General features: G+C 48.4%; 1 protein-coding gene across 1 annotated transcript; it reads left to right on the forward strand.

Annotated features, from left to right (window-relative positions):
* Positions 1-1636: 1636 nt before the first annotated feature.
* Positions 1637-13014, forward strand: LOC118696882 (hippocampus abundant transcript 1 protein-like). The gene is made up of 12 exons (XM_036399235.2): positions 1637-1892; positions 2740-2835; positions 3798-3860; positions 4766-4893; positions 5296-5410; positions 5919-6137; positions 6631-6744; positions 7198-7269; positions 7477-7589; positions 7696-7793; positions 9375-9541; positions 9628-13014. The coding sequence occupies exons 1-12, from the start codon at positions 1809-1811 to the stop codon at positions 9835-9837; spliced, it is 1479 nt and encodes a 492-aa protein (XP_036255128.1). The 5' UTR covers positions 1637-1808; the 3' UTR covers positions 9838-13014.
* Positions 13015-13690: the final 676 nt, after the last annotated feature.

A 13690-nucleotide genomic window follows, 5' to 3' on the forward strand; every position in this document is an offset into this window, starting at 1 on the left:
GATAACAGCCACTGAATGTCCCTGCATGGCTGATAAGAACTGTAAGCATCCCACTGGGAGATGTGAGCCCAGAGGGAGGAGCCAAGCATTCCTGCCTGGATATAATCTGGAGATTCTGGAACACCAGCACAGCTTCTGCACTGCATTCCCAGAGGAACAGCAGCTGCCTCTTCTCCCACTGGATCTTCAGAGGCAGAATCCATCCTTCTCTACAGGATCCCTGCTCCAGCAGAACCAGCCCTGGCACTGCAGGAGGGCTGAGCCACAATTCCAATGGTTCTGCTGCCAACAGCCTGACCCACAGGGTGTCAGGTTGGGTTCTGACTCTGGCAGTGTTGTTTTGGTTTACTGCATTGTTTATTTTGTCCTTGTTTTTTACTTCTCTATTAAAGAACTGTTATTTCCTGCTCCCATATTTTTTGCCTGAGAGCCCCTTAATTATAGCAATTCAGAGCAATGGGGAGGGTTCACATTCTCCATTTCAGGGGAGGCTCCTGCCTTCCTTAGCAGCCTCCTGTCTTTCCAAACCAAGACAGCACAGCAGAGCGGGGCACTGGCGCAGCAGCCCCGGACAATGGAGCTGCTCTCCACACCCACACAAAAATCCCGGAAAATCAGGGGATTGCTTTCATCTTTCAGGTGGAGTTACCTGAGGCGACTTTTCCTTGGGTTTAATCATTGCTTAAAGGAAAAGCTCTGTGGATCAAGGCTGGATTGGAGCCTCTGGCGTTCCCTGGGCAGGCAGGAGCCCCGAGAGCCTCTCGGTGTCCCACGGTGAGACCCCTCCACGCATCCCAGGTCGTGTGTGGCCACCTCCCGCTGCCTGGGGCGGCCACCTCGAGTCAGCTGGGCCGAGTAGAGGGACCCGGCGAGCACAAAATTTATCTAAATGTGCCCAATTAATGTCCTCTGACCCCGCACCATGGTAATCAGCACCACGCGCTCCCCAGCCTGTGCAGGGTTAATTAGGACGCGCCCCAAGCACCTGCAGCACCGAGCTCGGGGGATGGGATGGAATCTATGGGATGGGATGGAATCCATGGGATGGGATGGGATGAGATGGAATCCATGGGATGGGATGGGATCCATGGGATGGGATGGAATCCATGGGATGGGATGGGATCCATGGGATGGGATGGGATCCATGGGATGGGATGGGATGGGATCCATGGGACGGGATCGTCCTGGGGAGGCCCTTGGCTTCACCACTACGGGATACCGCTGCTGAGGACAGAACCAGCAGCTCGGTACCGAGAGAGCCGCGCCGGGACAGACGCGGCCCTGCCGGTGCCGCCAGCCCCGGGGCGGCCGCGTGTCCTTGTTGAACCGGCCTGCCCCGGCCGGGAGCGCTGCCCGTGACGGAGCAGCAGCCGCTCCCAAAGGCGGCCCGGGACCCTGGGCCGCTGCCGGTGCCACCGCCCGTTCCCGGCGCCACTGCCGCGCCGTGACGTCACGGCCCCGCCCAAACCACCGAGAAATGCCCGCCTCCCCGGCCCGTCTAGCCAATCACAGACCAGAACGGCCGATGATGACTCGGCGGAGCAGCCAATGAGACGCGAGGAGCGGCGCGGCGGAAGTGCCGGTTCCCGTTGCGGGGGCGGGGCCAGCGGGCGGGGTCGCCCCCCTCCGCTCCGCTCGCCCGCCGTCAGCGCCGGGCCCGGCGCTCCCCGCCCGGTGCCGCTCCGGGGCCGGTGCCGGGCCCGGGCTCGGCCTCTGCGCAGCGCGGCCCGGTCCGGTTCGGCCCGGCCCGCCACGGGGAGGATGGGGCAGCCGCGGCGGCCGGTGAGCGGCAGCGGCCCGGCGGCGCCATGACCGGCGAGAAGAAGAAGAAGAAGCGGCTCAACCGCAGCGTCCTGCTGGCCAAGAAGATCGTGATCCGGGACGGGGCCGGCGTGAGCGCGGGGCTACCGGGGGCTGCGGGGGGATGGCGGGCACCGGCGCTGACGGGAGCGCGGGCGGTGCCGGTGCCCGGTGCCCGCGGAGGGCTGGCCCCGGTGGGCCGCGCTCCTCAAACCGGCCCCGCTGCTGCGGCTGCCGGCCTGGGACGCGGCGGATGCTGAGGATGCCGTGATGGGCGCTGCGCCTGCCGGTTCTGCGCCGCTTCCCCCGGGCGCTCCCGTTCCTGGGCGGCAAAACCGGGCAGGGAACCCCGCACCGAGCGGCTGGCGGTGGATTCAAGCACCCTGGGCTGGCTATGACCGGAAAAAACGCTTCGGAGCAGCGTCTCTCGCTGCCTCCACTCGTGTCCGGGATCCCCCTGTCACTGACATCTTTTATTAAAAATCCTTTCTTTAGGGCTTTTTCTCCTGAGAAGCTGAGAGGCTTCAAAAACAAAATGTAAATAATAATAATCTGCTGCTGTGAAATGCAACAGGTGCATCTGGGATTGGTCTCATGTGGTTGTTTTTAATTAATGGCCAATCACAGTCCAGCTGTCTTGGACTCTCTGGTCAGTCACAAGATTTTATGATCATTCCTTTCAAGGATGATGAAAGGATGAAATCCTTTCTGATGAAATCCTTTCTTCTATTCTTTTAGTATAGTTTTAAAATATATATTTTAATACAATACACAGCAAATAAACTTTCTGAAACATGGAGTCAGACTCTCATCTCTTCCCTCATCCTGGGACCCCTGTGAACACCACCACATCCCCCAGCTGTGTGAGCTCTCTCTGAGCTGCAGGACGAGGCTGCTGAAAGTTTTTTGGTTTTTTATTATTTTTGCTGTGTTTTGCAGCGCCAGGGGATCGGGGAGCCCAGTGTGTACCATGCTGTGGTGGTGATTTTCCTGGAGTTCTTTGCCTGGGGGCTGCTGACCACGCCAATGCTGACGGTGAGTGTGTCTCCATGGCAGCTCTCCTGAGAATTAAGGTTTTAGCACGACCTTTCATGGGGGAACTGTGCAAAAGGAGGGTATGGTTATACAAAAAATACATTTAGATATATTAGTCTATAAATTTATCTTTACATTCAAGTGTCTATATTAAATTATTAAATATAAATATTATTTATATCTATATTAAAATATAAATAAGATTTATATTCAAATGTCTATATTAAAATATAAATATATAATATATTTTAATATAATATATATTTATATATATTATTTATATATTATATATATTTATATTAAACATATAATATATATTAAAATATATAATTTATATTATTATATAATTTTATTTATATATTATATATAATATGTATAATTTATATTTATATATATACTTTATATATTATAATAGAATAATTATATAAACATATAATATATTTTAAATTATATTTATAAATAGAATTTTTATATACATATATAATGTATCTTTATAGAAATATAAAGTATATTTATAAATATAATTTTAAAATATAAACATTATATTTATATTAATACTATATTTATTTTAATATATAAATATTATTTCTATTTTAATATAAAATATAAAGTCAAACATACAGCACAAACGGATCAGCAGAGAAGGGATGTGGTGACATAAAGTCAAACCAGAGGGGGTTCAGGGGCTGGGGAAAGGCTCTCTGAGCATGCTGGAGTGATTTATACACCTGGAAAGTGTTATAGACCTTTATTTTTATGGTTAAAGGCATTTAAAGGCAGTGGTTTCCCATACTGGAAAAGGCAGGCAGAGCTCCTCACACAGAGGCAATGTTGGCAGGATATTTCCCCTTTTCCCTGGATTGTGCCCTTCCAGTTCTCTGGCTGGCAGATGCTCACAGAAATTTTGCAGAAGTTGCTGACTCTGACTTTTAAATTTGGTTTTTGTTTGTTTTCCCTTCCAGGTCTTACACCAGACTTTTCCTCAGCACACATTCCTGATGAATGGTTTGATTCATGGAGTCAAGGTAAGGAATATTCCTTCCAGGATTTCCTTTAAATCTGCCATGGGTGCAAGAAGGACAAGCCATCATTTATTTATATAACTTGTTGATGATGCCAGCCAGTATTTGGCCACTTTGAGAGGGTTCTGGCAAATCTGCTGCAAAAGGGAGGGCACAGGTATGGGACAGCTGATTTTACTGAGCAGGGGTGACAATGTGGAGTTACAACAGCTGAGTTGTTTCAGCTGGAAATCATCTCACCAGCATGAGATCAGCCCTGTGCCCATCCTCTGGAGCATAACAGAATGACAAATCAGTGACTTCTAAATTTATTGGTGATAGAAGCTGAAACCAAGTGGCCTCAGTGAGCTCCAGGCAGGAGGTGGGGATGTGCTGTGGGACTGGGGAGCTTCTTGCACTAGAGCAGAATTGCAGGCAACAGTTGTGAACAGGGAATATTCCTGAATTCTGACTGAGGAATTAGGCAATACAGACAATTCTTGGCTGTCTCTGGCAAGAGGATCTTGGAAAACAGCCCCTGCACTGAAAGGCTCTGCCCTGCCTGCCTCAGGCTTGGGAGATGTGGAAAGGCTTTGAATAATTTTATTTGTGCTTAATGGCCTTGGCTTCTCATTGTGTCTGTCCTGTCTCCACATACAAGAGAAGGCTTTCCCCAGAACTGCAGCAGCTGTTGCCATGCTGGAGCTGTGCCAGCAGCTCTCCAGGTCCTGGCAGGGCTGCCTGGGTGCCCAGAGCAGAGCTCTGAGGGAGCAGGGGTGCTCAGTGGGGCCTTGCTGGTCAAGGATTTGTTTTTGGGGAGTTGAATCCACTGCTCTGTTGTAACAGCATTGCAGCAATCAGAATGGGTTTTCTCCTCCTGATGTTGTTGAAAGCTCTCACTGAGGGGTTTCTCTGTCTGTCCATCCCAGGGTCTGCTCTCTTTCCTAAGTGCCCCACTGATTGGTGCTCTCTCTGATGTCTGGGGCAGGAAATCCTTCCTCCTTCTCACCGTCTTCTTCACGTGTGCACCAATTCCCCTGATGAAGATCAGCCCCTGGTGAGTTCACCCTCAGTGCAGCCCCAGGGTTCTGAGGAGGGGCAGCAGCAGCAAGAGGCTGAAGGAGGAGGGTTTGCAGCTGCTCCTTTCAGGGTGAGATGGAAGAGTCTCATCCATCTCAAGATGGAGGAGGATGCTCAGCCTAGAGACTGATTTGTCTGGTTCTGGAGGGTTCATTTGGGGGTTAAGGGTTGTTCTGTCCTCTGTGCTTGTTCCCTTACTCAGTGCAGTATTTCTGTTAGGAAAAATAAATGATAAAACTTCAGTGCTCTCCAGACCAAGATTCCATGTTCTTGTTCTGGTGCACTGGACAGGATGGAGGCAGAACAAAGGAGAGGCTCTGCTTCAGCAGCTGTGGGCCGTGGTGTGGCTGCTCTCTCACTGTGCCTTGGGCTCTTGCAGGTGGTACTTTGCTGTCATTTCCATGTCTGGAGTGTTTGCTGTCACCTTTTCTGTGATTTTTGCCTATGTTGCTGATATCACGCAGGAGCATGAGCGCAGCACGGCGTACGGCCTGGTAAGGAGCTGAGTCACTGGCCTGGCTCTTAAAGAAATATTTGGGGCTTTGCAGGTAGGAGAGATATAAAATTAGGGTGGGAGATTTATTGACTGATCAAACCTTCTGTTTGGGGTTTAGCTCTGGGGAGGAGGCTGATCTCTGCCCACTCTGAGTTCTGGCTGTGTCTAAACCAGCCTGGCCCTTCCCTTTTCCACACTGGGGAAGGGGAGTCTGTGATGCTTGCTGTGATCCTTCCCTTCCTGCAGCTTTACAGCACCATCCAGGCATTCCTAGGAAAGCTTTGATTCCCTTTTGCTAGAATTTAGCCCAAGCGCACCAAGAGAATCTGTCATCTGTGAATTGTTATTTATCTCTCCATCAAAGATGCCAGAAAGAATTCTCTGGATCACTAGGGAAGAGGAGATGGGCTCTCCATCAGAGATGCCAAAAAGAGTTCCCTGGGTCACTGAGGAGGAGGAAATGTGCTGTAGGAAGAAGAGGCTGTAGAGAATGTTTATGTTTCCAGGTGTCAGCCACGTTTGCTGCCAGCCTGGTCACCAGCCCGGCCATCGGCGCGTACCTGTCCCAAGCCTACGGTGACACCTTGGTGGTTGTGCTGGCTTCAGGGGTTGCTTTGCTGGACATTGGCTTCATCCTGCTGGCTGTGCCCGAGTCACTGCCTGAGGAGATGCGTCCAGTCTCCTGGGGAGCCCCAATCTCCTGGGAACAAGCTGACCCATTCGCTGTGAGTGAGCCTGCTGCCGTGTGGGAAATGGATCTCTTGAAAATTTGTAGAAAATCCAGCACTGCTGTTTTCCTGTGTGCTGGTAATGCTTAATGTTTGCTTTAATCCTGCTGATTTTTAAGGTGTTAAGCCCTTGGTTTGGCTCTCTTTGTACCTGCAGATTTTTCAGTGATATAAAGTCAAATTTTAAAAATTTTTCTGGTTCCCCACCCCTTTCCCTGCAGTCCTTGAGGAAGGTGGGTCAGGACTCCACAGTGCTGCTCACAGCCTGCTGCTGTGTGGGAAATGGATTTGTGGGAAATTTGTGAAAAATTTGTGGAAAGTTTGTAGAAAATCCAGCACTGCTGTTTTCCTGTCTGCTGGTAATGCTTAATGTTTGCTTCAGTCCTCCTGATTTTTAAGGTTTTGCTGTTTTTGTACCTGCAGATTTTTCAGTGCTATCAAGTCAAATTTTAAAACATTTTTTTCTGGTTCCCCACCCCTTTCCCTGCAGTCCTTGAGGAAGGTGGGTCAGGACTCCACAGTGCTGCTCATCTGCATCACAGTCTTTCTCTCCTACCTTCCTGAGGCCGGCCAGTACTCCAGCTTCTTCCTCTACCTGAGACAGGTCAGTCTCTCAAAGCTCTGCATGCAGGAAATCCTGCCCTATAAATACAATTTAAGTTGTGCCACCTGTCTCAAGGTGGCTTTTCTTGGCCAATAATTGTAAGAAATAGTGAAATTGTAAGAAATAGTGATTTTTTTTTTTTCCAGCTCCCCTGAAGAATGTGTGAGCCTGCTGACTGCCCCAGGCATTGTCTGGGGCAAGCCTGGCTTGGCTCCTTGCTGGTGTCTGCCTGGCAATCCTGGCTGGGCCACCTTCAGGCACTGCAAGGGGAGTTCAGTGATTTAAAACTGATTTTTCAGCCAGAGGAAAATCTGTTTGATTCCTATGGCAGGCCAGAGGCAGAGCTGTTAATGTGCAGCTCCCTGAGAAGGAAGTTCAGTAAACATGAGTGACATTGATGGAGGGGCTTTTGGTACAAATCTGCCTGAAAATCCCTCTTTGATGTTTTCACAGGTCATTGGTTTTTCCTCAGAGACTGTAGCAGCCTTTATTGGTGTCGTTGGAATTCTCTCTATACTGGCTCAGGTGAGAAGCAATTTCTGTGTTGGCTTGAGCAGTCCGAAATTTCTGAGTTGAGAGTTGTCAGAACTCCTGTGGCCACACAGACTTTTGAAACAGAGATCTTAAACTGGGAGGGACCCATAAGAATCCCTCAGGTTCCTGTGCTCTTGTCTCCTGATTGTTGCCCACTTTCTTTGCCCCTGCCTTGAAAACTCCTGTTTTTCTTTCCAGACAGTGGTGTTGGGAATCCTCATGCGCTCGATAGGGAATAAAAACACCATCCTGCTGGGCCTGGGCTTCCAGATCCTGCAGCTTGCCTGGTATGGCTTTGGATCACAGCCTTGGTGAGGGTCTGCCCACATTTCTGTCCCTCTGCGGCCTCTCCCACCCTGCAGCAGCACAGGGTGAGGGCTCAGGGCTGTTCCTCACAGCTGCCTCCTTCCTCCCCAGGATGATGTGGGCAGCAGGAGCTGTGGCTGCCATGTCCAGCATCACCTTCCCAGCCATCAGTGCCATGGTGTCGAGGAGCACAGACCCTGACCAGCAGGGTGAGTGCCTGGGGACACATCTGGGGGATTCTCTGAGGCCCTGTCAAAGGGAGGTGTGAGGAATCTGACTCCATGTTCTTAGAAGGCTAATTTATTATTTTATGATCTATAAAGAATATAATATATTAGAATATTTATTATATTCTAATATATTATATTCTTTATAGATCATAAAATGATACATAATATTATAATAATAAAAATAAAATAGATTAAATAATACATAATATTATAATAATAAAAATAAAATAGATGAAATAATACATAATATTATAATATAAAATAATATACAATATAATAATATATATTCTGATATAATATATATCAGAATATAATATATTAGAATATAATAATATATTAGAATATTATAATATAATAATAAATTAGAATAGATTATTTCTATTAAAAATATATCATATTCTTAATATATTAACAATACTAAACTGAAACCATACTAAAGAATAGAGAAAGGATACAGACAGAAGGCTAAGTATTTTCTGAGACCCTGTCAAAGGGAGGAATGATGAACCTGACTCCATGTTCTTAGAAGGCTGATTTATTATTTTATGATCTATAAAGAATATAATATATTAGAATATAATAATAAGAAGAAATATTCTAATATAATAATATATTAGAATATTATAGTAATATAACAACACATTAGAATATTATAACAACACATTAGAATATTATAATTAAAATAATATATTAGAATATAATATATTAAGACTACTAAACTAAAACTCTACTAAAGAATAGAGAAAGGATACAGAGAGAAGGCTAAAAAAAAACTAATGAAATCTCGTGACTCTTTCCAGAGTCCTGACACAGCCTGACCATGATTGGCCATTAAGTCAAAACAATTCACATGAAACCAACCAAACATGCATTGTTGGTAAACAATGTCCAACCCACATTCCAAAGCATCAAAACACAGGAGAAGCAAATCTGATAGTTATTGGTTTTATTTTTCTCCGAGGCTTCTCAGCTTCCCAGGAGACAATCCTGGGCCAAGAGATTTTTTTGGAAAATATGACAGTGACACACATCTGATGGAGGGTTCGTCCCAGCAGGTGCTGAGGTGGCACAAGGAGGGGAGGGGTTGGCAGGAACATCTGTGCCAGCTGTGGAGTGTCACTGTGCTCACAGCAATTTTCACACTCTTATCTTTGACCACGGCTGCTGCTTTCCTGGGGAACTCCCAAGCCATGAAAATGGGTGTTTGGTGTTGTCCTCTGAGGCAGAGGAGGCTGCTGCATTTTGCCTGCCTCACTGTACATCTCTGAATCCTCAATTAAATTCTAGTTAATTGGAAATTGTTGCTTGATGTGCTTATACTTATTTCAGTCAGCAAAGCAGCAAGCCCAGCATTACTGATTTTTCTAGAACCTGGCACTGAGTGAAGCTGCTCATCTGCAAACCCCTCCCCTGCACATCAGCCCAGATCCAAGTGCTTGATCTTGTTTCTAAATATGTATCCTCGAATAAAACAAGTGAAACTCACTTGAATTAAACAAGAAGCTCTCGCTTTCTTTGGAGAGCTGGAGGCATTTCCCCTGTTCTTCCCTCTGTCCCCAGGTGTGGTGCAGGGGATGATCACTGGAATTCGGGGTCTGTGTAATGGCCTGGGGCCAGCACTCTATGGTTTTGTCTTCTATCTCTTCCACGTGGAGCTGAACGAAATGGCTGAGGTGGAAACGTTGGGCAAGGCCTCCAAACCCAACATGGCCAACCCTACAGATGAGGTACCTACTCAGTTTCTCACTCTGTTTTTTGGGCTGGGTTTGCCCTCATGCTTGAATAATTCCTGTCTCTCTGTCTCTCTCTCCAGAGCAGCATCATCCCTGGGCCACCCTTCCTGTTCGGGGCGTGCTCCGTGCTGCTGTCGCTGCTGGTGGCCCTGTTCATTCCTGAACACAACCTGGCCCTGAGGTCAGGCAGCCACAAGAAGCACAGTGCAGGGGCTCAGGCTCACCCCCACAGCCCCCCAGCTGGGGGGTCTGATGGCAAAGAGCCCCTTCTGGAGGACAGCAGTGTGTGAGGTGGGACAGGGGACCTGCCCCAGGCTCGACTCCACGTCAAGGATGGACTCAGCAGGAGTTCAGGGAAGGGGAGAGGGATCCAAGGTGACAGACTGTGCCACTAACAGCTGCTGAGGAGGGATGAGGTTTCCCTTCGAGCCAAATACACCCAGCTGGTGCAAAAATGGAATTGTATCACCCGGTGCTGATGGAAAGGGGAGATAGGGAACTGCTCCACTGGAGGGATTGTTCTGGAAAGCAAACCTGCCCTTGTGAGTGACCCCTGTGTGCCCTGCCAAACCCTCTGCCTGGGCTGTGCTTGGTGGGAGCTGCCCCTGGAATCAAATCTGGCGTTTGCTCCATGCCCCATCCCTGCCAGAGCTGTTGCTGCTGCTGGCCCTGGCAGCCCTGCAGGCTGTGGTGGCACCCTGAGGAGGGGACAGGGTGTGTGTGAAGCACAGGGGCTGCAGCTCTGAGCTTCCTCTCTGCTGGAGGGCCCCATTCTGCCCAAGTGAGACTTAGACCAAAAAACCAGAAATCTGCTGACTTCATGTTCTGATGAAGAGGATAAAAATGAAGAAGTTGCAGCTGAGAAGGGCAACTCCATCAGTTACAAACACTTGGATGGCCACAATGGCTGTGGTTCTGTTTGGTTTTCTTTTATCTTGTCACTCTGAGGTGACATTTGCCTGTTGCCTCCACAGGCAGTAGGTGGAAGAATTTTTTCTTTTTCAGAAATCTTTTCCTGGAGCTGTGAGGGTTGTTTAGGAGATACAATTCTCTGGCAGGTTGGAGAAACAGCTTGGCTGTGCTGAGCACTTTGGAGATGAGTGATTTCCTGGGAGAAAGGTCAGAGAAATGTCTTGTTTACCTTGAGCATTGTATAAAGCACTCTGGTTTGCCCCTGGGCTCTACCATCTGATGCTAAACCCAAAGAGTGTCCAGAGCTGGTTTGTTCTCAACCCAGTAGATCCTGATGGTGAAGGTTGTGTTGATTTGGACTTAAGGGCTTTGGATTCCATGTGGCATTTCTGAGCCTGCTGTGGAGGCTTTTGTTTGTGGAACAGTGGAACTGCAACCTCTGCTGCAGGCTCAGCTGTGCTCAGAAAGAGCAGGAGCTGCTTGGAGCCTGGTGAAAGGAGCTGAGGCAAACAGGGAATGTGTGGTTGTTTATAGAAATGTGGTAGAGGGCAGGAAACAATTGTTCTCATTTGAGTGAATAAGAAGTGGTGGCATTGAGCAGTTCTGAGAAGTAAGGACCAAACCAAGGACACTTGAGGAATCTTTTGTTAAAGGAATTGAGGGTGCAGCAGCCAAACCAGCCTTGCCTTGGCTGTTCTCTGCCTGGGATCTCCTCTCTGTGGGTTTGGGGAAGGTTACCCAAGGGAGAGCAGCCAAAAGGGAGGCAGTGCTGGCCCTTGACGTGGTGGATCTTTGCAGACACACAGCAGTGACTGCAAATGCCATCTGGTTAGCAGAGGTGGGTGTTGAAATAAAAGAATGGACAGTTTGTTCTGCATTGATCTGGCCTGGTGGCAGCTCCTGTGCTCAGAACTGGGAGCAGCTGGGACACAGAGGGATGCTGAGATGGGTCTGGCTGCAGGTCTGGGGAGGAGCAGAGCCAGCAGAAACTTCCTTGACCTGCCATGACTCCATTTTTCCCTTCCCACAAGCTCCTTGTGGTGACACTCCCAATTCCCAAACATTAGTGGGATGGTCAGTACTGTGTGTGCATGGCAAGCTTTTATCCTGAAGGAAATCCTGTCACTTGCACTTCCAGGCAGCAGTTCCCCCACCTCTGTTCCTCACAAAAATGCCTTTTTTAGACGGGACTTTTCCCAAGTCCTGGCAATCTGTTGATTTATATGGGTTAAAGTGAGCTGATGTAGGATTTTCCCTCACACACAGAAGAAGTAAAAATGTAGAATTGTTACCTCAGAGCTTCACGGGTACAATACAGTGACACGTTACAAAAAAGATGAGCATAATTTATATGATATAAAATATATAGAGATATATTTTTAAAAGTCCTCTCCCTTATTGCATAGTTTATTGAAACCAATGTGTTTCTGGTCCCATTCCCTCTCACCACTGCTGCTGCCTGTGGCTTCTCACCCTTTCCTTCCCCTCGGACCCCAGAACTGTCCAGAATCTTCCCTCCCAGCTCATGTCCCTCACCCCTGAGCTTCTGGTGATGCTGACATGTGCATGGTGGGCCTGGAGTGTTTTGGTCACCAGTGGGGTTACTGGTGCAGCTGGGGTGGGGATATGGCAGTGGGTGGATGGAGGGGGGCACAGCACCAGGCAGCAGCAGGACCTCTACAGGTGCCATCCCCAACAGCAAAGTGGCTCGTGCTGGTGTGCAGAGCTGGCAGCAGGGGCTCTTTGAGGTGCAGGGAGCAAGCAGGGATCCCCTCCCACCCTGTTGGGGTTCCTCTCACCTGGTTTGGTGGGGCCTTGGCCCGGTGCCTCCCCTTCCCTCCTGCTCTGCCTTGATGGGACAGAGCAGGAGCTGGGCCAGGCAATGCTGGAGCTGAAGTCACCAGAGCCAGATGAAGAACAACTTGTTCTGAAGGGCTGGTGCTTCTGCAGCATCCCACGTGGAGGCTGGAAAGGCTGTGTGGAGCATTCAGCTAGTTTTTGCCAATTCTTGTTACTTTCTATGAAAACGCAACTTTTTAAAAAGGAGTCTTTTCTTAAAATCTGCTTGATCTGCTGTGCAGTGCCTGAGCCTGGCTGTTTAACGTTGGGATTCCCAGGATTTGTCTGCAGGGACTTAAAAATCTGGGATGGTAACAGCAATGCCCAAACACAAGGCAAAAATCATCTCAATTGCCTGTCAGCAGTCCTGGCAGGTCAAGTGAGTTTCAGCTGATCTTGTTGCATTAAAAACCTGAGTTACACCATTGCTTTCTCTTCTGCCATTAATTTTGCAAAGTAGTAACTTTTTACTTCCCTGTTTTTATTCTTTTTCTGCACTCCAAAGGCTGTTGACAGCTGTGGTATCTTTAAAGTGTGGGCACTTGACCCCACCTCTGCTCTCTCACAGTTCACCATCACGTGTGTTTGTGTCTCTTTTCTTTTTTTTTAAGCTAATGATAAAATGTATTTATTTTGGTTCGGGTTGTGTTTGGAACTGGCTAATCTCTCCCTCTGATGGATTATTTATTAAACTGCTGCTTTCCTGTTGTGTCAAAGGTCTCTGTCCTTATTCCTGTCCATCACCAGTGGTACCAGGCAGCTTCTGCCCAGAATTTAAATTCCCCTTGAGAATTATGTGAAGATGTGGGACAGGTTTGGGAGAGCTGGGTGAGGGCTGCCAGTCCTTGGCCCAGCCCAGGATGGAAAGCAGCTCCCTGCCCCACTGCAGCCTCCTCCTGGACTGGTTTTAGTAACCTCCACTCTATTGTCTTAATTTTTCAGCCAGGCCTAATTTAGATCTTATCTGACTCATTTAAACACTCTTTGTGGCAGCTGAGGATGGTCCTAAGTGACTAATATAATCCAAAAAAATATAAACACATCCAAGCCAGCTCTGGGATGGGAACTGCTGCTTGATGGATGGTATCCTGGAAAAATGAGCCATTACACAGCCTGTTGCTTCTGTATGCATTTCCTCCAGACTGGAACTAGCTTTTGTTTCGTTGTTTCCATCTTTAATTGAGACAAAACCCGGGATTTGTCTCACGTGAGGTGGCTGGAGAACAGAGGGCAGGTGTTGCAGTGCAGGATGTTGTTGACCACCCTTCAATAACATCCTGCACTGGTGTGGTGGCTCCTGGGGCAAAGCCTTGTGGTGACAGCCTGGGGCCAGGCCCCCACCTGAGGGGCTCTGGGGGTATCCTGTGCTGGAGCCAGCGCTCGTCCCTTGGT

Source organism: Molothrus ater, chromosome 26 (assembly GCF_012460135.2).
Source record: "Molothrus ater isolate BHLD 08-10-18 breed brown headed cowbird chromosome 26, BPBGC_Mater_1.1, whole genome shotgun sequence".
NCBI lineage: Eukaryota > Metazoa > Chordata > Aves > Passeriformes > Icteridae > Molothrus > Molothrus ater.

Coding starts and splice junctions, on each gene's coding strand:
- LOC118696882 (XM_036399235.2), top strand. CDS start 1,809: ATGACCGGCGAGAAGAAGAAGAAGAAGCGGCTCAACCGCAGCGTCCTG. Junction 1,893..2,739: donor TGATCCGGGACGGGGCCGGC/GTGAGCGCGGGG, acceptor TGTGTTTTGCAG/CGCCAGGGGATCGGGGAGCC. Junction 3,861..4,765: donor GTTTGATTCATGGAGTCAAG/GTAAGGAATATT, acceptor TGTCCATCCCAG/GGTCTGCTCTCTTTCCTAAG.